Genomic DNA, 23297 nt, shown 5'->3' on the forward strand with positions numbered 1-23297 from the left:
AACAATCAGATCTTTCAGTGAGCTATAATTACTAATCACAGATCACCATAATATATAATAATGAAAACATTTGAAATATTGTGAAAATTACCAAAATGTGACAAGACATGAGGTGAGCAAATGCTGCTGGAAAATTGATGCCAGTAGGCTTCCTCAATGAAGGGTTGCCACAAATCTTCAATTTGTGAAAAATGCAATGTCTGTGAAGCACAATAAAGAGTGCAATAAAACAAGGTATGCCTATATACAGAAAAGCCTAAAGACTGCATCAAAAAACTGTTACAACTAATAAATGAATTCAGTAAAGTTGCTGGATACAAAACCAGTATACAAAAGCCAGTTACATTTCTGTACACTAACAATGAACTACTGGAAGGAAAAATTAAGTAAACAATCTCATTTACAATAGCATCAAAAACAATAAAATACTAGGAATAACTTTAACCAAGGAGGGGAAACATACATACACTGGAAACTATAAGGTATAAAGGAAAGACATTGAAGACACAAATAAATGGAAAGATATCTCATGTTCATGGATTGGAAGAATTAATACTGTTAAAATATTCATACTACTCAAAGCAATCTATAGATTAAATGCAATCCCTATGAAAATTCCATTGGCATTTTCCAAAAATAGAAAAAACAATCTTAAAATTTTTAGGGAACCACAAAAGATCCCAAACAACCCAAGGAATCTTGTGAAAAAAGAACCAAGCTGGAGGCATCACACTTCTTGATTTCAGACTATATTATAAAACTATTGTAATGAATATAGTACAGTACTGGCATAAAAATGGACACAGAACCAATGGAACAGGAACAAGAGCCCAGAAATGAATCCTTGCATGTATAGTCAACTAATATTTGGCAAGGGCACCAAGAACTCTACTGCCTTAATGTTGATAAATGGTTCTAGGAAAATGATATCCACATGCAAAAGAATGAACTGGACCTGAATCTTATATGATGCATGAAAATTAACTGAAATGGATTAAAGACATAAATGGAAGACCTGAAACCATAACACCTAGAAGAAAACAGGGGAACAGCCCCTTCACAGGGGTCTTGGCAATGATTTTTTGAACATGACACCAAACGCACAAGCAACAAAAGCAAAAACAAATAAGTGGGACTTTGTTAAACTAAAAACTTCTGCACAACAAAGGAAACAATCATCAGAATGAAAAGGCAATCTAAAGCAAGGAGAAAATATTTGCAAACCATATATCTCATAGGGTGTTATTATCTAAAATATATAATGACCTTATACAACTCAATAGCAAAAAAAGAAAACTGAATAACTCAATTAAAAGGCCTTTTCAGGGCAATGGACCTGAAAGGACATTTTTCCAAAGCATACATACATGAAGAGGTGCTCAACATCACTAATCAGGGAAATGGAAATCAAAATGACGAGATATCACCTCACACCTGTTAGAATGGTATCATCAAAAAGACAAGAGATAGCAACTGTTGGCAAGAGTGTGGAGAAAAGGGAACCCTGGTGCACTGTTTTTTTAATAAAAAAATTAAAAATGGAACTGCCATATAATCCAGCAATCCCATTTCTGGAAATATATGGAATGGAAACAAAATCAGTATCTCAAAGAGATATTGGCATTTCCAAGTTTATTGCAACATTACACAATAGCCAAGATATAGGAACAACCTAAATGTTCATTAATAGATGAATGGATAAAGAAATTGGTACATACACATACCCCACACATACTGGACTAGACTATTACTCAGCCATGAGAAAGAAGGAAATCCTACTATTTGTGATGACATAGATGAACTTAGAGAACATGATCCTAAGTGAAATAAGCCAGAGAGAAAAACAAATACGCTACATCTCACCTATATATGGGCTCTGAAAAAAAAGTTGAAATCATAAAAACAGAGAGGAGTGTGATACTTATGAGGGATGGGGGCGGGGTAAATGAGGAGATGCTGATCAAAGGGTACTTCAGTTATCTGATACATAAGTTCTGGTCATTTAAGGTACTCCATGGTGACTCTAACTGATAATATTGTATTGTATACCTGAAACTTGCTAAGAGATTTAGTGTTCTCACAATACAAACAAAATGTATCTGAGGTGATAGAGGTTTCAATTAATCTGATGCAGTAATCATGTAACAAAGTGTACATATATCACTATACACTTTGTTCACTTTAAATATACGCCATTTCATTTGTCAAATATACCTTAATAAAGGTGGAGAAAAAAATTAACAGAACAACTAGACAGAAAATCAGTAAAGATATAGAAGATTTGAACGACAGAATCAATCAACTTGATCTAACTGACATGCATAAAATCCTCCACCAGACGACAGCAGGAATGCATTAAGAGGACATGAAACAATTACCGAGCTAAACCATTAAATAATTCTCAATAGTTTTAAAATAATTCAAGTCATAAGAAGTCTATTATCTGACCAATTCTACATAAACTCTTTCACAAAATAGATGAGAACACTTCCCAACTATGAGATCAGCCTTAATCTGATATTAAAACCAAATGACATCACAAGAAAAAGAAACCTACAGAACATTACCCTTCATGAAAACAGATGCAAAATTTATAAACAACATTTTAATCAATTAAACCCAACAATATATAAAAATAATACATCATGATCCAGTGGAGTTTATCCCAGAATGCACAAGTTGTTTAACATTTGAAAGTCACACCATATAAACAAAGTACATGTGAAAAATCATGTGTTTATCTGCACATATACAGAAAAAGCATTTAGCAAATTCTAACATCTGTTCCTGATAAAAACTCCTTTGACAAGTGCATTTTGCTGGCTCTTTCTGACACCCGTGGCTTTGGAGCCTCTCTTTGCTTTCCCTTACGCGTGCCTGCCTGATCTCCACTGCTTTTAGAAATGTCACCATCTAATTTATAATCTTTCCTAGTTTCACTGAAAATGGGGTTTTAATTTTTACTCTGTTGATTAGACATGCCATCTGGACGCTAGAAGTGTCAAAGATTCATGCAAAATATAAGACAGGGCCAAGGCCAAATAATTACCACTGGTTAATGGATTCCTTATTTGTTAAATGACCCCATCAGCACTAAGCAACCTATGGCTCTAATCAGAGGTTCTCATATATGAGGACAGTATAGGAAGTCTATAATCACATCTACACTATACGTATGTTACCAGTTTGACAGGTAAAATGTCTTCTCCTTCTAACAGGACATTTCTGTTATGTCATTATGCATCCTGGACAAGAGTCATGAAAACACCACTAGTGCCAAACAAACTAGACGCAGGTATAAAATAAGGTTTATTGGAAGGAAAACTTACAAGTAGTCAAGTGCATGCAACCTCTTGAATCTAATTATCCCAGAGCTTAGGCCAGGCATAGAGGATCTACATGCACTGCAGCCAATATTCCAGATGAGAGGGGTCCTTGTGCTCTTAATTTTTTGCCTATTTACAGCAATGGGATCAGGGTGGGGTGAAGTAGAGAACTGCTACGACTCTAAAGAAAGCTTCCTGGTTAGAAAGGGGGGGGGCCTCTGAGTCCCACAGTTGTTACCTACCAATCTGATCAAGCCATCTCGGACCTGCTGAGCAAGTTCTCTGCCAAAGAACCAAAATGAGGGAGGAAAAGAGCTCCACGACCATCCAGATTTGCCTCCGTTTAGATGTTTCAGAGATGTGATTTGATACATCGACTACCTGAATTTACATATTCACCAGTTGTGTTGTAATGCATTTTCACTATATTAATTTTGGTTGCTACTTCAGATGGGTCTATAACCTCACTGGGTCTCTGTTTCCTTATCTCTTGAAAAAAGAGGGGCAAAGGTTGAGGTTGATAGCATTTGACAACTACTCTCCTCCCACAAGTGACTTTAAAAGTTGAAAGGTACGATGCCATCCTAAACACATATGCTCTTTGTACCCTGAAGTCTAGCTCTCTGCACCACATATAATGGGACTGGCTGACCTTTGTGTCCCTTTCAACCTGAGATTTGATTGTTTCCTTGCAGTACAATTATTTCCATAATTTAGTAAGAACTGTTCACCACCAGAGGGCAGTCAGGTTACAAGGCAGTAAGGTGTGATGCCAGCCATAACGGACAGCAGGACACACATTCAAATAAAGTGCACCTGTAACTTCTATTAAAATTCTTGTTGTAGTTAAATTCCACAAAAATTGTATTGCCTGCTAAGACTGTCGCCCAGTTTTCACGTGTATATATGTGTGCGTTGGGGGATACCTCCCCACACCACCAAGTAAGTCTCGGGCACCAGTTGGGTGTCCTACAATTCAACTTGGATTCTAACACTGTCTACTCAAAGTTAGTATCAGATTCCACAGGCTACAAGACTAGCCCCTTACCCCCACTTCAGATTCCAGTCGAAAGTCCAGGTTGTCGGCTAGGCTTCTGACTCACCGATTATGGAGTGGAGGTTGCAACAATCTCTGCCCTGGGTTTGATTAATTTGCTAGAGCAGCACACAGACCCAGAGAAACACTTTACTTACTAGATTATTGGTTTATTCTAAAAGGATTTAGCTCAGAACAGCCAGAATGAAGAGATACACAGGGCAAGGTATGGGGAAAAGACAAGAAGCCATCATGCCCACCCAAAGTGAACCACTCCACTCAAGTCTCCAAGTGTTCGCCAACCTTAGGTGTGGTCCAAAAGTCACTCATTAAAATAACAAAAGACACATTCATTCCTCTTGTCGCTTAGGAAATTCCAAAGGTTTTAGGAGTTCTGAACCAGAAACAGGGATGAAAACCAAACATATATTTATTATAAATCACAATATCATACCTGCCTACTTCGCTGTATGTTCTCTGTTGTGCTGGGAGTCCAACGACTAATAATGTCCTCTGATAGCCCACAGTCCAAACATATGACTGAAGAAGGAAAGACTGGCCTGGCCACCCATTCACAGGATGTGCAGTGTCTTCATTTAGTCAGCAAGTCTGCATTAAGCACTTACTGTGTGTCAGACACCATCCCATGCACTTGGGCTGCATCAGTTAACACAGCAGAGATGCCTGACCTTGTGGAACTGACACTCTGGGGAGAAAGAGCCAACAGAAACTGAAGTAAGTAAGTAAATTATGTAGCATGTTAGGTGATAAGTGCTGTGGAAGAAAGGAAAAATAGAGTTGAATATGGGAGGGCTGCGATTCAGATAATGGGTTTTTAATTGTAGGTAGGGTGGCTAGGATAGGTCTTTGGAGGGGACATTTGGTCAAAATTGAGGTAGGGGAACAGACCATGAAGCTCTCTGGGGAAACAGCATTTCAAGCAGAGAGCACAAACATGAGAGGGTCCTAAAGCAAGAGGGTTTTTAGTAGTAGATGAAGTAGAGATAAGAGGAGGCAAATTATCAAAAGACTTTGATTTTTACTGAGGGTGATGGGGAGCCACTGCAGGCAGGATTTTGAACAGAGGAGGAATTTTTTTTTTAATTTTTAATTTTGGTATCCTTAATCTACAATTACATGGGGAACATTATGTTTACTAGATTCCCCCCTTCACCAAGTCCCCCCCACAAACCCCACTACAGTCACTGTCCATCAGTGTAGTAAGATGCTGTAGAATCACTACTTGTCTTCTCTGTGTTGTACAGCTCTCCCCATGCCTCCCCCCAGATTATACATGCTAATTGTAATGCCCCGGAATATTTTTAAAGGTTCATTCTGGCAGGAGTGTGAAGAACAGTTTCCAAGATTTATTTCCTGTCAAAGTGTCTCTGTTTATCGGCTCATCAAAAAGCACAATGAATGGCAGTTCAAGGCAACCATCTTCTGCCACCATTTAGCCCATAGCAGCAGATTCGCATATATCCTCACTGTGCCAAGCACTTAGACATTTTCTTGTTTAATCTTCCCCATACCTTTATGATATTGTCACCACAATAGCTCTATTTTAAAGAAAAAGGAGATTGTGAAAGTTAGTGACTAATCCGAGGTTTACAAGAAGTAAATGGAATTCTTAAAAGCTTTATCTTGAAGAACTCTGCTTATTAATGTGAAGAAACACCATGCTAAGCAAGGTTTAGCACTCTAGGACTGAGGAACTAAAAACGATGATGGTAGCAGTGGTGGGGAAGCGAAACACAATGTTTTAGTTCAACACTTACATGCTTCTTATTTTAAAGTTCTATCTAGCCATGACTCCACACACTTACCCACACTGTCACTGGACTGACTTCTGCACTGTTGCTTCCTAAGTTTCTCTCTAGAGCGTGGCCACTGCGTGTTCTATTCTGTACAGATTTGGGCTTCTATGGAGGCAGCAGCCATCACTGAACCGACTTTTCTCTGGGTGTTTCTCTCAAGCTCCAGTGCTTCCAAAACCTGCCCAGGCAAAGCTGTTCAGAGTGCTGTCCTGGGACAGGTGCTGGTCTGTGAACCGTAAACATGTGAACTGTTGATAAACTTTAATAGCCATTTTAAAGAGTAATTTATGTCTGCTGAACCTAACAGACTGGGGCTTGTATTTAGTATATCTTGTATAAGTACCTCTTCATTTTTCTATGATCTATTTTTACAGTGTTTTACCCGAGAGACTAAGTTACAAGGAGACAGTGATTAGACCATATAAGAAAATAGAATTCTGACCCACAACCTGCAGTAACCTGCAGCAACCTGCCTAGAAAACCAACTTTCTATCTGCAATAATCAGCCGAGGAAGCCAGCCTGCTGTAACTCAGTTTTGCTGGAAGCCAGATTACTAGCTTTAGTAACAACCCAGGAAGCTGAATAACCACTGTTAACAATTGGCTCTAAATGGCCAGGACTCAGTTAATTGACAGCTTCCTTAATTTTTGTCCCTGCTTCCAACTTGGGACCCACCAGAGAAAGCCAAAAATGGCGAAGGGATGACGGGATGCCCCGCTTCTGATCCGCCTACCTGCAGCCCCTCGTACCAAAAGCCTCAATCAGGGCACACATTAAGCCTTCCCATTTTTCACTATCAACCTTTCCCACTCCTCTAGCTGCCCCTGAGTTTCTGCCAAAATGCAAGTGATGGGAGCTGACTCTCCTGCACAGCAAGCGCTGAACAAACTGCCTTTGCATTTCCCATTTGGTTGGTCTCCATTTATTACCATATTCCGAAAAAAAAAAGGAAACAAAAAAACAATCAAAACAGGAGTCCTCCACCCACAGCACACAGTCGTTGGGGCTCCAAGGTCTCCTCCAGGCAGGGGCCTTAAGGCGAGAGAGCATCCCAGGCACGCACCGTGGGCGACAGCGGGGGATAAGGGGGCTGCAAGAGGCCCCGAACTAGAAATGGGTCGGAGGAGCGAGGGAAGGGTGTCGTGGGCTGGAAACATGGGCCACCCGTCCGGGGGGCGTTCCGATCTTCCGGACTTCAGAGCCCAGGGACCCACGACGTGGGTGAGGCTTCTGCGCAGGCTCTCGACGCACGCGCACTCTCGGCGCCGCTCCTGGCACTGACGTCACGTCCGGCCGCGGCCGCTACAGCTGCAGGTTGCGGGCTGTCCGGCGGGCCGCGCGGGTCGCCGGTGTCCCGCTCCTTCCTTTCCCCGGTAGGCCCGCCCCTGGCGCGCCGGGGGGCCCTGGCCCTCTGGCTCTGGGCGGCTCGCACGTCACCCAGCCGCTCAGCGTGCCGAGCCTGGTTTCGGCTGCCTCCGCCGGACCGCTTAGTCTCAGGCCGGGTGTGGTTTCCACTGCTAGAGGTGAAGCGGAATAGGGAGAGCGGGGCCTGGGGGCTTGGACCAGGGTGTTTACCTTTCCGTCTGGTGGATGCTCGGGGGCAGGCATGTAATTTACAGTATTTCCTCCCGGAGGACGCGTTTGCCCTCGTACTGCAGCCTGAGAATGGTGTCCTTAGACAACAGGCACCGAATCGCCGTGCAGCTGTTTGGATGCTTTTAAAAAATAACATCCCCGAGTTCAGTTAGCGTTTAAATGCTTCGGAATTTTGTTTTTAAAAAATATTTGGTCCCCCAAACTCAGAACTCATTCGAGTTTCTCATTTTAAACGAATCCTAACCTTTGCTGTGACTGAACGGGCTCAGAACACATCTTTGCAAGAAGGAAGACCTTGGCTGTCTGGAACTCAGCCTTCCCCTACCCACTGGGGACAGCTCAGGATTTCTCAACCCTGATGATTATGCTCTTTTTTTGCACTGTCATTTTTAAGCATTTCGGTTGGAGAGTGCAATACTTTTTGGAAAATGCATTACATACAGTCTGTTTTAAAACACCAGCCTAATTTGACCTTTTCCTTTGTCTTGGGAAGGTTATTGTGAAAGAACCCGAGACTGCTGATTTTTTGAGTTCTGATGACAGATTTTAAATCTCTCTTCTGTCTCCCAACTCTGTGACCTGTCACTTGTCAGCCGGCTACATTCCTGCCCCTCTTGTGGTTTATAATTTAATGCTGTTAGTCTGTTGTGAGTTTTGAATTTTAATTATTACATCTCATAGGATTGTGTTTAAAGGAAAACTAAGTGAGGAACTTGTGACTTATTAATTTTTTATAACTTTGTTTTTCATTTTACAAAAATGCCCCTTCTTGAAAACAGGGCTAAGCAAAAGAAAATTAAAAGTCATCTGGAATCTTACTACTTAGAGATAACCATAGCTAACATTTCAGAATATAGTCTAATTTTTTTTAATGAATAATATTTGTAAACAAAAACCAATCTTAGTATACAATGTTTGGTAACTCCTTTTGCATGACATCTTGTCTGTCTTCCTATTTCACTGATTTTTTTCTTTTGAATATGTATAATGGCCAGGAGCTCTTATAGGAAAAGTAGGAGTCCTAGTGCATGAACCTTGTGCCACCTATTCTAGCAGCTCAGAGGACTTTTATGTCTTGGTTTTTGGCCAAGGTGCATAGGTGAAGTGGTGTTAAGAGTTGTGTAAAAGATTGATTTAATATTGAGTCCTGCCAAGAGCAGACAGTTTATTACAGTGTATCAGGTTCATGGAAAAGTTGGAAAAAATATTTGAAACATTTTCTGATTCTTTATTCTTTGCTTCTAAGCTTATTTTTCCCTCTCCCCACACTCTCTCTCATCCAAGAATGAAACATGACTGAGGACTCTCAGAGAAACTTTCGTTCAGTATATTATGAGAAAGTGGGGTTTCGTGGAGTTGAAGAAAAGAAATCATTAGAAATTCTTCTAAAAGATGACCGTCTGGGTGAGTTTTGTAAGTTAAATTAACACTTGTTGGTTCTTAGTCATCCCAGATGTTCTGGAATAAATGTTACCTTAGAAGACATCCAGAGGGATGTTACCTGTGGTATTTTTTAGTGGTATATCTTGGGAGAATTTAAGGATTTTTCAAGTTATATTTCACTGGCACAGAGTCATATTTTTGAAAGGCCTCTTAAGAAGTCAATATTTTTTCTAATTTTAGAGCTGTGTATTTTCTTTCTTCAATTTTCAGAGGTGTTAGCATAGCTTCTGGGTGAATTTGCAGCAGCTCTTGCCATGATTTTCTTTTATGGGAATACTGAGACCTCATTATGTATTGACATTTAATTTCTTCTAAGCCAGTAATAATAAGGTCTGTTCTGTGTCTGACTAAAGTAAAATAAACTGAGCCATAATTAAAAATAGTACTTTGTATGCATAAGGTGCTCTTAAAATTTCAAAAGCATTTCCCACCTGATCTTTGATCCTCACTAGACATGTATGTCTGGTGGTGTTATTCTCACTTGAGGGAATTGAGGTCTGGGACAGCAGAGTGTGGTTGTTGGGAACTGGGGGGATTTGAGGGATGACTGTGTCACTCATAAGCTGTGCTAATTCAGTCAAGTCACTTAACTGCTTTGAGTTTGTTCCTGCATCCTTAAAACAAGGACTACCCAACAAGCTTGCAATATGGAGTAAGTGAAATAAGTTCTGTAAATAGGAACTATTGCTGATGTTATAGAGATGTACTAGCTTAAGCAAAATGCATCAGCTATGCCGTGAAACACTAACAGTTTTTAAATAGCTAGTTGGTGGAACACTTGGGAGTCAGGTCAGTGTTGCCGTTCCTAGATTTACTGAGCACAGTAAACTTCCTCTGAAGAAATGTCTTACTGTAAGTTTTTAAAAAGTGAAATCACTTTTACATATTGTGATATTTTACATATTGTGATTAGCATGAACACCTTCTAACCAATTGTTTTTTTCTTCCTCTAGATATTGAGAAACTTTGTACTTTTAGTCAGAGGTTCCCTCTCCCATCCATGTACCGTGCATTGGTATGGAAGGTGCTCCTAGGTATGAGACCCAAGAGTTGGAAGATTTATCTTAGAAAATGTTGAATGATGGGATCATTTGTCATCAGTCAGAAAAAGGAGGATTTGTTCAGGCCCTTAACTGCATATTGGGTCTAACCTCAGGAGACTGAATTACTACTCACTATGGCAGCGTGTAAGAAAGTGACTTCAATGGGTATACATTAAATATTACTCTAAGAATGTCAGTTTATTAATGAAAGAGGAGAAAGTAACATGGTTCCGAGACACGGTGTGGGAAGAGCATTGGACTGGGAGAAGGAACTCGTGTAGGCTTTACTGTCACCTGGGTAACCCTGAGGAAGACTCCTCTAGGCCTCATTTTTTGCAGCCATAAAATGAGGCTATTGAGCTAAATTAACTCCTAGGTGTTAGCTCTCAGTTTCTGATGGCTGTGATTCCCAGCTGTAGAAGCATAACTGCCTAGTGAGTGCCATCACAGTTGAAAAGGAATTGGAGAGTTTTTACTTTCTAGAAGTATAAATGAATAAATTTCAGTGATGAGTGGCTGAAGGACAAGGGAACACAATCCTGCTCTGTTTCTGTGGAAGAAAAAGAGTTTCAGGTGCCACAAGTGACTGGGACATCCCTTTTTGAACCAAATAATTTTTTTTCTATCATTGCTGAGCCTGCTGATGCATATAATACTCATCCAATATCACCCTCCTTTTCTTTTTTTTTCTCAAAAAACAATTAGAGTAATTCTAGGATTCTCCTGTGGGGTAGACAATATCCCGGTTTTACCGATGGGGAAGAGACTGCAGGGCTCAATAACGTGCCTGTAAGTGGCAGAGCTAGGATTTGAGCCCAGGTTTGGAGAGCTCATTTGAAGGTAGGATGGATTATAGACCTCATTTTCTTTCTAAAATGTACTGTATTTTCAGGACTTGAGAAATCTGCAGCCCTAAGTCTGATTATGGCACGTGGAGGCAGTGGGGGAACACCATCCATACTAGAAGGCACCACACAATGACTACTTTGTTGTGCATCTCGGCAGTCTTTGTACACTTATATTTCTAGTAGTCATCATGCGCTAAAATCTGGGGAACAAGGGACACCTGTTTTAGTTTTTCCTTCAGCATTTTTTCTTCAATCTTAGTGTTTCCAGGGGCCATTGAAATAAATGCTTTCCGGGGGTGCCTTTTAAAGGCGATGTCAGACTGTTCCTGCTGGGAAATCCTGTGTGTCTTACTGATCAGTGGTCCCAGTGGGTGAGTGGGAGGTGCACAGCTGTACTTTGTGGCACTTCCTGAGTGCCAAGTCTCGCTCCCCCACCTCATTTTTTCCTCCCCATCTTATCAAGTAAGTCTGTTGCCATTTTTGAAGTAGTTAAAGGCCCTGGGAGTTTAGAGCTGCCACACTGTGTAGACAGGTTGGCTCTTCCAAGCACAGGTTGGTGATTTCTCAGGGACCTCAGTATGTCTGCTTCCTGTTGCCATTGTAGGTAGATATCAGAAAGAGACTTTGTGGGACTAGCTCTTAGAAATCCAGTTTGAGGTTCAGCATGGGAAACATTGTGTGCCTCTCATAGTAGTTGTGGGTTTAACTACAGCTCTTTAATCTTCATTAGCCAGATTGGGAGGACACTTTAGTGTATTCCCCTGGATTTTCTGGAAGCCTGGCATATAATCCCATAGGTAAGGTAAATGGAGACTTACGTCAGGAAAAAGAACATTTAAGCAGGTTTGATTCCAACAGGAACATGGCATCTTGTTAGCTGGAGTCTTTCAAGTTCACCCAACTTTTGGTTCCCAGAATGTTCTTTAGAACACTGGGTCTCTGGTGCTTTGCACCAGAGCAATCCTTAGTCACACGTACTAGCTAACAGTTACGCTAGCTTAGTATGTGCCATATACTTTCTAAGTGCTTTATATATACATAATTTTTATTCATCACAACAACTGTATGAGATAGGGATTATTACTCCCATTTTTCAGATGGAGAAGCTGTGGCATAGATCAATCAAGTAAGTTGACGGTCACCTGGGCAGTTAATGGTAGAGCTAGAATTCCAACGCAGAAACTTTGACTCTAGAGGCTGTGCTGCTATGCAGGCCTGCTAAGTTGGTGAGGCAGGAGTAAATAAAGATGTTTTTCTATACAACAAAACTAAGAGTCTTGAAAATTCACTGTCACTGTTCTCCAAATCTGTTAGCTGTGGTCCTCCTTTCCTCATGAAGATTCTTGGGCAGGCGATGTGCCAAGAACATTTGGTGTGAAATGCTTATCCATTCCATCTCCCACCTCTGACAGGTGGGGGAACAAGTGCCCAGAGAGACGTTTGTGGGTCTTGCTGCTAATCACATGTGTGACTAGAACCCAGCTTTACTGAAAGTCTGTCCGATGCTCTTTCCACTATGTTTACTGCATGCCATTTGTTTGGACAAAGGTGTTCTTGCTCCAAAGCCTAATGGGTAGGCATCATTTTTAAGGGATTAATGAGACTAAAGTGGCATCGAAATGTCATGTAAGGGGGCCTCCTCAGTGAAGATTAGCAATTTCTCTGGTCATAAAGATAAGATACTTTGTGAGCAGGTTTTAGTTTTTGGGGAGGAGAGTGATTTGATGAATTGATGGTGGTTCTAAGATAAAGGGGGCTCATTGTCGGCAAAGGCTGCCACAGCAAAATCCTGTAGACTGGGTGGTTTAAACTATGTTCTGGTGGGTCTGGTGGCTGGGAAGTCCACAATTAAGATGCTAGCTGGTTTGGTTTTTGATGAGGCCTTACTTCTTGGCTTGCATATGGCCTCCCTCTTTCTGTGTCCTCACATGGCAGAGGGAGGTGAGGAGGTGGGAAGCAGAGGGAGCATGAGCGAGCTCGCTAGTGTTTTTTCCTTTTGGATTTTTTCCCATTGGATTAGGGCTCTACCCTTATAAACTCAAGTGACCTTAATTAGTTCCTTATAGACCCTCTCTCCATAAATAGTCACACTGAGGATTAGGGATTTAACACATGAATTTTGGGGTGACACAATTCAGCAGGGGCTAAATACAAAAACTAGAGATAGACTTCGCAGAACTAAGGGTGGCCCCAGGCTGACAACCATAAGTTGAATTAAATCATTATAATTGGTGTGGTTATCATCTTGAATTTAGGTGGCATACCTGTTCAAGGGCTTTATGATGCCATTTCATTTCTCTTCAGTATCAGTGATGCAGTTGCCATTCAAATATCAATAGTATTTAAAATTTAAGACTTTTATAGTGAGAATTTCTAGAAAAGAATCTGGTACTTAAACTTGTGCGAGTCTGATCTAATTGTGCTGGGCACCTTCTCACAGGATCCTCTGTAGTGGAGGGATCTGGATGGTGTTGCAGTGTTTTGCCTTTTTTTCTGGGTTTCCATGTAGGGATCCTGCCTCTGCACCATGAGTCCCACGTCCAGGTGATGATGTATCGCAAGGAGCAGTACTCTGATGTCCTTCATGCCCTGAAAGTCATTCGCTTTGTCAGTGACGCCACGCCTCAGGTCGAAGTCAATCTCCGCATGTATCAGCTGGAGTCGGGAAAGTTACCTCGAAGTCCCTCCTTTCCACCGGTTAGTGGTACTTTTGTTTGACACTTTACATCAACTCTAGGCTGTCCCGTCATGCCAGCCTTCAGTTGCATCATGTTTGTCTTTGAAATGTTGAATGGCTCTCCCTAGTGTATAGAATAAAAGCAACACATCTATTCCTAGCATTCATGGCCCTCTACGTTGTGACCCAATCTGCCTAATTTTTTAAAATACATTTTATTTTGAGGTAATCGCATACTTACATAAAGTTGTAAAAACACTACCAAGAATTCCCACATACCCTTTATCCGGGTTCCCTAGTTGCCGACTTTCTTTTACTACATTTGCTTTGTCATTTTTCCTCTATATATTTACATATTTTGTTTCTAAACTATTTGAGAGTAAGGTGCAGACACGACATTCCATGACTTCAGACTCCTTTGGTGTGAACTGCTTACAGATAAGAACACGCCCCTACGTTACCACAGTACAGTCCTCGAGACCACGAAGCTGACACACATACAGATACTAACATCCAGTCTTCAGACTCCATTCACATGGGGCCAGTCCTCCCAGTAACACCCTTTATCAGAAATAAACAGAAGTTTGGTTCAGAACTTATCAAACTTTCACTCACTAGTTTTTCCATTTGTTGATGACTTAGATGTTTTTTAGAGTTTTAACTTTTCATTTAAAAATCATTTTAGACCTAGAAAAAAGTTAAAAAAGTAGTGTAGTTCCCATGTACCTTCACCTAGCATCCTCAGATGTTACATCTTGCCTAATCGTAGTTCAGTTATTGAAACCAGAAATTACCACTGATACAATAGCATGAGCTAATCTTACTGAAATTTTGTTGATTGTCCCACTGATGCCCTTTGTCTGGTCCAGAATCCCGCTGCAGATCACACATTACATTTATTGCCATGTCTTCTTAGTCTCCGTTAGTCTGGAACAGTTCTAGTCTGTCTTTGTCGCTTGTGACCTTGACACTTTGGCAGAGGTCCAGGCAGTAGAGTGTTTCTCAGTCTGGGTTTGTTCAGTGTTTCCTCGTGATTACAATCTGGTTATGTGTTTCGGCAGGAATACCACCTATGACACTTCTGTGGCTGCCAACTTTGGTCACTTGGCTAAGGTGGTCTCTTCCAGGTTCCTCCACTGTAAAATTACTATTTTTCCCTGTGTAATTTAATAAGTCACTTGTGGAGAGGTACTTCAAGACTGTGTAAATATCCGTCCACTAATGAGTCTTGCCTGAAACAATTTTAATTTTGCTGCTTGCCAAATGGTGATTTTTTTCTAGTTTCTACATTTGTTCTTCATTTATTAGTTGTCACTCTTTAATAAGGAGGGTTTTTATTTACTCTTCACCATTATTGATTTATATATATCAGTATGCATTTATAGATTCCTCCTTTATTCAGTGGCCTATAATCAATTACCAGCGTTATTTATTTTGGTGTTCAGATTGTCTCAAATTTGGCCACTGGGACCCCTTCAAGTTGAGTTCTGTGTCTTTTTTGACAAGTTCCCGTCATTTTGGGCATTTCTTTAATTTCTGACACAAAATGATACTCCAGGCCCCTCTTGTACTTTCCCTGCCCCGGGCCTGGAATCAGCCCTTTCTTTATGAACAGAGTGTGGTGTTTAGAAACCAAGAGCCAGGCACTAGATAAGCTCATTATTCATGGTGTGTCATTGCTTTTTGGTTCTCTCAGCAAACAGAGTTGGGAAATCTATTTATGTATACATACATCCACATACATATCTGCACACACCTATGTATGAATGTATGATTATATATCTATTTACCTCTAAATATTAAGAACTGCAGTTCACACTAATACCTCCAGTTCCAACCCAGTATCACAAGTCCACTCTCGCTTTATATTTACAGCTTCCTTCTCTGACGGATGCAAATATGTAAAGGCTCCCACTACCCTTAGTATATTTACTTCTTTGCTCTTTCTTCTGTTTGTAACCAACACTGCCAGCCACAGGCCCCAACCTGCTTTTTGAACTTTGCCTTTGACAACTCCTCACTCTCGTTACTTGGATTGCTTAGTGTTCATAAAAGGAAGAGAAGGAGAAAAGAAAGAGTTCAGGCAAAGGAATGAGTATAGCTCTTGAGCTTTGGCTGTTTTAATACAACTCAGAGTCCACTCTAGGCACTCGAGGCATTGTAACAACTTCCTTTCTTTTCTGAAACAGAGTGAATTGTTCAAAATAGGGATTTGCCTGCAAGCTGTGCTGTCCTATAGAATTTATTTGATTTTTTAATCATGGATTGCAACCCACCAGCATATCAATTTGAGTTTTGGTTTGTTCTTTCTGAAGTTAATGATGTGGTTCCCACTGACAAACTTTATGTTGTCCACTTTTATTAAGTTCATCAAGAGAAAATAGTTGGAATTCTTAACAAACTTCTTTAAATTTTACTTATCTTTGCAGAGCGAAGTTGGTATTTCTATACAAGTTCTTAAATTGCATATTAAATTAGGTTAGATTATCTGTTAGTTCAAAAAGCCTAAATCGTGGGTAATCATTTTCACCTCATCCCTCCTCAGCTTGTCCATGCTTCAAGCCGACACCTGCACCTCAGTCTTGGCATGTTGCTGTCAAATAGTTTGTTTTGGGCTCTGCCACCCACGTCTCCCCCATCGCCAAGCCCCACTCAGCATCATTTTTTTTATCTATTAATAAGAGTGTGTGACAGTGCTCGGCGCAGGGCTGGGAGCATAGTCATGGACATTTTGGCCCTTTTCCTTGGCTTGAGTGACAGGGGGTGGGGGTAGGGGGGCAGTAGTGAGACTCCAAGTTCAGGAGCACCAAGCGCAGGGCTGGGTGTCAGGTGGGAATCCACGTAAGGCGACTTCCTTGCCCTTTGCTTCCTTTCTGTTCTTTCCTCTCCTCTTCTGACACATTAATTAATGTTCAGAAAATTTTATTTTCTACAATACTGTTACTCTCAACATTTTATAAAATATTAACAGATTGGAAGGAAGCCTAAAATGAAATACTGTTATTAAACTAAGAATTTCGATTTAACTTGGGACTCTTTAGGGGAGTAGATACTTACAGTTTCTTTTTAACATGAAAATCATTCAGCTATTAAATCCTAGATGAAAACGTGTTTTTGTGTAAGATACGGTGTTTGAAATCAAAATTGATTTTTCAAGTACATTCCAGTTTTTATAAGATTTCTTTGTTGAAATTTACTTGAGGCTTTATTTTCATGTTCTGAGTGTGAATGCAAGGTTTGGAAAATGCCATTATTTTGATTCCTAGAGTTTTGATTCTAAGGACATTTTAACTTTTTAGGTGCTTAAAGATAGAACAGAACCACAAAGGTATGTATGAATTCTTTGAAATAAAGAAAGTGCTTTATTAGTCCTTTTGGAGTCATTTAATTTTTGCAAATTACTGTATTGACAAAGGTTTCTAGTTATTATTTATAATGTTTATCACATCCTTTTGAAATAAATTCTTCTCTAATAGAATATTTTTGGGTGCAGAGAGTCAGCACCTTGCTTGTGATTCGTGTTGCCTCTTTGACGGCCTTGGTGTCGGGCACAGGGAGGCTCTGGGTGCTCAGCCTGCCACCTGGGAGGTTGCGAGCGGCGCTGACTCACATAGAATCTATGTTACTCACCCTTATCTTTCCCTTCATCTTCGCTTTGGTGGTGAACTGTGTGATTTGTGGTTCCATTTTGATTTATTAATGAAGCCTCTTCAGAATTTAGGGGGTGAGGTTTCATGGTTAGCAAAGAAATAGTATTCCTCTCTTCCACTGCCTCCCTCCTGAGATTTATTATTAATCTTTCAGGAGCCAGAAGATGAAGTGTTTCTTGCCATTGCTAAAGCCATGGAAGAGATGGTGGAAGATCATGTCGATTGTTACTGGATCATCCGATGCTTTGTGAACCAATTAAATAACAAGTACCGGGACTTTTTACCCCAACTGGTGAGGGATGATTTTTTGGCTGTTGTGGGCATAGTAACAGATTCCTTAGTAATATACCCTAGAAACAGATTGACTTGATCAAAGGGTAAATGCATATGCTATTTTTCTAGATATTCCCAGATTCCCCTTGTAGAGCTCCTACTCTTTTGTACCCTTTGACCAATAGATGAGAACCTGTCTCCTTATGTCTTTGCTAACATGGAATGTTGTTTTGCAGTCTGATAGGTGAGAAATGATTCCTCAGTTTAGTTTTAGATTGCATTTTCTTCATTATAGCAAGATTGAGCATCTTTCATATGAGTAAGAGCCATCTGCATTTTTTTCTATTAGAGTTTTTGGCTTTTTTTCTTCTCTACTTTTAGAAGCTCTCTTCATTTGGTGATATTCACCCTTTAAGGTTGTTTATTAATGTGGGAAAATACCCACACTATCTTGAATGCAAGGAGCAAAATAATAAGTTGCAAATACAAGTGTATGTGTAATGTGAACAGGGAAATAAATGGATGCTGCACAACTACCAGTATTATCTTTGTTAAAAAAAAAGTAATATCTTTGATAAAATATTATCAGTAGTTATCTTTGGGTAGTGTGAGTATAAGGTATCTTTTATATCCTTCTTTCTTCTTTTCTGTGTTTTCAAGATTTCTGACAATGAATATATGATAAATCAGGAAAAATATAATAAGACTGGCAAAAAGATGATCACATTGAGCAATTATCAAAAGGTTGTATGTATTGAATGATTACTATGCCAAGTGATATCGTCGGTACTGGAGAAGAAGCAGTGAACAAAACAGATACAGGCCCTGCCCTCACTAAACTTACAGTCTGAAGGAAAAAGACAATATTAAATTATTTAAAAGTTTCACTCATCTGTATCTTATTTGTACTGACTTCTGGATGAAATTTTCTTTGCTGTGAGACAGCAATATAGAAATGTGCATATATGTGTTTTCACTCACATCACTTTGTGAAAAAATATTCCGTTGATGGGACCAACAAAAGTTGTAGAGTAGGATTTCAGAGGCGAGAGGCCAGGGCAGGAGTTGTTTGGCAACTTGTACTTTGGAGAAAAGGCCTGGTTTGGGGCATTGTATGTAGTGTTGTTGAGAAGCTCTAGGAATTAAGTAGTATAGGAACACATGGGTAAACAGAAGAAAGTTGGAGATACCCTGAAAGGAACGGGTGGGGATCAGAATTTTTATTACATAGTATTTTAGTTATCTCTTTACTTGTTTGCCTCAACCAGGCTGTAAGCTCCTTGAAGTCAGGGACTTTATCTTTGGCTCTTATCCCCTGTCTGTAGCACAGTGTCTGGCTAAAGTGGACATTGAAGGGGTATGAGTTGCCTTTTGGCAGAGATGCAGATGTTTAGTAAGAAACACATTCGTGTTTGCTTAGGGGATGTGGGATCTGGTTGTGCTTTTCCAGATAGGGAGTACAGACTTCAGGGTTTGATCTTAAGGATCCAATCTTAGCCAGTGGCCCCTAAGTAGGGCAGCCTGTGCGAGGTGGGTTCGGCTGGTCTGGGGAGCCAGCTGGGTTAGATCTCTATTTTTCTCAAGTCGGCTGCTGCTTAACCTTTTATAGGACAGGCTACTGGATAGAATCGGGTGCTGTTCCCTGTTACTCCTCTGTCTCCCAGAAATTCTTACCCGTATTCTTTTGGGTACAGAGTTCCTCCTCTGGACACCCCTGTTGGTATGAGCCTCCTTGGCATGGTGCATAGTAGTGGTCAGTGTGGTTAGCAAATGTGTGGTCAGTGATGGATGGGCCCCCTTCATCTCCAGCTCTTCTTCTGTCTCATTCTTCCTAACTCCCTCTCCCCATTTTAGTCCCACTCTCTTTCTTTGGTCTTACCCTTCCTCTTTCCCTCTTTTTTACTGTCATCAGTGGTCTGTTGCCTAGAGCAGCCAGGAATATCCTGGGCTTTTCTTTGGCTTCCTAGAATGAGTGGATTTCACTTTGCCCTCTGGCCTTAAGCTGTTGAATCCTGTTAGTGCAGTTAGCATGGGGATGACCAGCAGTTGTGATTTCCCTGGGACTGTCCTGGGAAACCCATCAGGCCGGGACACACTTGTTCTGGTTTCTGCTGATTTGGGAGACTTGCATCACCAGGGGCTTAAATGATGCTGAGGTTTTGTTTTCTAGCACTCCATTGCATTCAGCATGTATTTTTTTTCAGCATAGGCTGTAAGAAGGGGTATGTCACAGGAAATGAGTAATCTCTCTTTCTGTTTAATCATTAGCCAAAGGCTTTTGAACAATACTTGAATCTGGAAGATACCAGACTCCTGAGTCATCTGAAGACATGTTCTGCAGTGTCCAAACTTCCTTATGACCTCTGGTTTAGGAGGTGCTTTGCGGGGTGCTTGCCTGAGTCCAGTTTACAGAGGCAAGTATTTCTTTCAAAGATGTACTGAAGTTTGTGCTTAGAGATGAAACCTGCTTTTTCCTGTGATCATCTCAGAATATAAATTTGCCTTAGGACAGTACAATAATTTGAAGCTAAGTGCTCCAGCAGCTAACATAACAACATATGATTCTGCTTACTATTGACACAATTAGAACTGTTAGAATACTAGTAATATTAACTTGACACAAATGAATATTGATATTAGAAGTATCTGAACATATGATTATAAAACTTCAAGTCCCTCAGTGTGTTAGATGCTATTCTATATTCACCTCTCAAACAGTTGAGCAGAAAGGCAATCAATACACAGAGAACATTACAAGACAATAACAACTAAGCCCATAGAGTGCCTTGTCAACTTGGAGAGTTATGGGAATTATCAGAGTACTTATTTTAGAGTCGTTGCAGATCAGTGACTAGCTCCTTAAGCCCTTAGAACATTTAAGGAATTTGAACCACTGGAAAATGAATTTGACTTTATCTCATTTCATATGCTGCTTTTGTTGTTCCTTCATAAGTAATGATTGTATTAGCATTACAAAATTAGTAAATATTAGCAAAATCCAAACATAGGACTTTCCTGCCCAAAAAAGTCAGGTTTGAAACATTAGGGAGTGGGCATTTGCTAGATTCCTAGCAGAGAAGTACTTTTTTGTGATAATTCCCTTTTTCCTGCCGATGCTGATTATGTCTGAAATAGATTTCAAATAGTTGCTTTATTTTATTTTGTTTTTTGATGACTTTCATTATAGCTATTCTCTGAAGTTTATACTTAAAAGGAATAATCTAATTTTGTAATTTGAGATGTCTAAGTAAACATAAATTTCAGACTTGTGTAATTTGATTATATCCTTTTATTTTTGTAGGGTTTGGGATAAAGTTGTAAGTGGATCCTGTAAGATCCTGGTTTTTGTAGCTGTGGAAATTTTATTAACCTTTAAAATAAAAGTAATGGCACTGAACAGTGCAGAGAAGATAACAAAGTTTCTGGAAAATGTAAGTGTGCTTTATTTTATCTGATTTTGGAAGTCAGTTCCACAAGCCAGATTATCCCATTGCATTATATTATTTCAGAGAAATAATACAGTATATTTTTACATTATAAGAAACAATTCTTTCCCTTGAACAAGTTTAACTTAAAGTTAGCCTGTGGGTTATAGCTTACATCCTGTTTGGGGGACGATGGCCTGAGCAGCGAAAACTTGCTGTGAGTATGTGCACTTAGGACCAGAGCCTTATCCCTGATGTGACTACTAGGATGCTTGTCAAGGAAAGGAAGGTGACATCTGTCACTTTAGGATAAGCAATCCTTATCGGTGGAAAAGGAATTCAGATGTTTTGGGGGATTTTGTAAACCCTTTCATTTCTGTTACTATCTCTTTTAGAATCCCAGTTGGGCTTGTTAATGTGCTTAAGCATAAACTTAGTGCATGTTGAAAAGGTCTAACTGAAGCAACTTTTCCTTCTTTGTGTATCTTAGAATACCCCTAACCAGGCAAGAGGTAGACGTAAAGAGACTTGTGCCTGTATGAGTTTCACTGGATGCAAAAATCTATTCTTTTTTAAAATCAGTCAAATTAGCATTTGACTAGTGATCCAGTAAACAATAAGTAGTAAATGTATATTGAATAAATGAAGCATCATCATTATAATAATTAGTGGCTAACAGTACCAGGGTCTATGCTAAGTAGTTTTCATGGATTATCCCATGTAATCCTATTATAAACAACCCTATGAAGCTGGGCTATCATTTGCCCCATTTTAGAGGTGGGGATCTGACCTCAGGCAGCTTAGGTGACTTCCCAGGGGCACAGAGTTAGTGGGCAGGGCAGGATTTGAACCCAGGCAGTCTAACACCAGAGCTCCTTAGTATGTCCCCAGGTGACTCGAGAAGCAAAGTTCCGGCGGCAGCCTTTATGTGATCACTTTCTGAAAGACAGTGAAACTCCAGTGGAAATAAGTTTATGCCACAGTGAATGAGGAAGATCCTACTGAAGTCATAAACACTGAAACTTCATGAAGACTGGTTTGCTTATTCACAGATGCCCCAGGACAGCTCGGATGCAATTGTCAGCAAGGCCATCGACTTATGGCACAAACACTGTGGGACCCCAGTACATTCAGCCTAAGTGCTCCTGATGGCAGTGGACAGCCTGCCAGGCCTGCTTGAGCATTGTGTTCTTGGGACATGATCTACTAACTGTTTGAGAATAGGGTTCTTGCTTTGGTGCTCAATGTGTACATTTTTTTCCCAGTGAAATTATTTAAGATTCCTGGTGATGTGTTGTGGAGCAGCACCTTTGGGTTACACAGAAGTACAAAGTTCAGCTCTGAATAGCATTTTTAAAGGGTTGTTTGAAAATACCTCCAAGTTTTAAAGCGGTTCAGTCAGGGTGGGTGGGTGCTTTAATGAGCAGTGTGTAACCAAGCCTGCCCGCTTCTCTCTAATTAGCACCAAGCTCCTCACTTTCTAAGTTCTATTTCTGGAATAAAGAACAATTTCCTTTTGTTGACAACTCAGATTTGGCTTTTGTTGATGCAGTACTTGTTCAAGCTGACTGTTTTCTGAGGCTTCATCTTGCTAAATAGGTTTAAATAAAGGCCTTACATTCTGTTTCTCTGTCAGTTGGGATGAAGCAGTTATCGAACAAAGTATATCTAAATTTACCTACCAGGTGAGTGTACGTGTTGGTGTTTCTGGGTTCCTGCTGCCTCCTGACGAGTCTTTAAATGTTGGGTGGGCTCTACTCTGTCACCCAGAGTAGGAATGGGTTAAGGTTAGTAGCTAACAATCACTGGGCCATGTTGTGCACGTACTGGTAACTTCACTGGACAGCAGCAGGCCTTGAGATGGTGAGTGAGATAAGGCCTTCGGTTTAAGCCTGATCTACTGTCAGACCTGCAGGATCCTGAGTGGTGAGTTGGATTTTTCAATCCCACCCTGCCCCCAACAGAAGACAGAGACCACGAAATTATTGAGTTATGATTCTGAGAATTCAGTCCCTCCTTCATGTACAAAATTGAGAAAGAGTTCACAGGAAACTTGAGTTGTGGAAACCAGATGGTACTTGTTGTAGTAACATATCCAAGAGTATTTAATTTTTTAAAACAAAAACTCTCAGAAGAAAACTCCTCAAACCAAATTGCTGCCT

The 23297-nt window shown here is 40.3% G+C and overlaps 1 protein-coding gene across 3 annotated transcripts; it reads left to right on the plus strand.

The window, feature by feature from the left end:
- The first annotated feature begins 7109 nt into the window (after window positions 1-7109).
- On the plus strand, window positions 7110-22661 carry TBC1D7 (TBC1 domain family member 7). Of its 3 annotated transcripts, none has more exons than XM_036877611.2 (8): window positions 7110-7553; window positions 9061-9180; window positions 10173-10253; window positions 13620-13807; window positions 17592-17729; window positions 19979-20124; window positions 21012-21141; window positions 22016-22175. In XM_036877611.2, exons 2-8 carry the CDS (start codon window positions 9069-9071, stop codon window positions 22028-22030), a joined length of 810 nt encoding a protein of 269 aa, XP_036733506.2. In that variant the 5' UTR covers window positions 7110-7553; window positions 9061-9068; the 3' UTR covers window positions 22031-22175. The 3 variants fall into 3 exon arrangements, with proteins under 3 accessions (XP_036733506.2, XP_036733350.2, XP_036733431.2); XM_036877455.2 differs by lacking the exon at window positions 22016-22175 and adding an exon at window positions 22188-22661 and having other exon boundaries at window positions 7425-7553; XM_036877536.2 differs by lacking the exons at window positions 7110-7553; window positions 22016-22175 and adding exons at window positions 7560-7703; window positions 22188-22661.
- The last annotated feature ends 636 nt before the right edge of the window (window positions 22662-23297 follow it).

The sequence above is a fragment of the Manis pentadactyla genome, chromosome 16 (assembly GCF_030020395.1).
Source record: "Manis pentadactyla isolate mManPen7 chromosome 16, mManPen7.hap1, whole genome shotgun sequence".
Lineage (NCBI taxonomy): Eukaryota > Metazoa > Chordata > Mammalia > Pholidota > Manidae > Manis > Manis pentadactyla.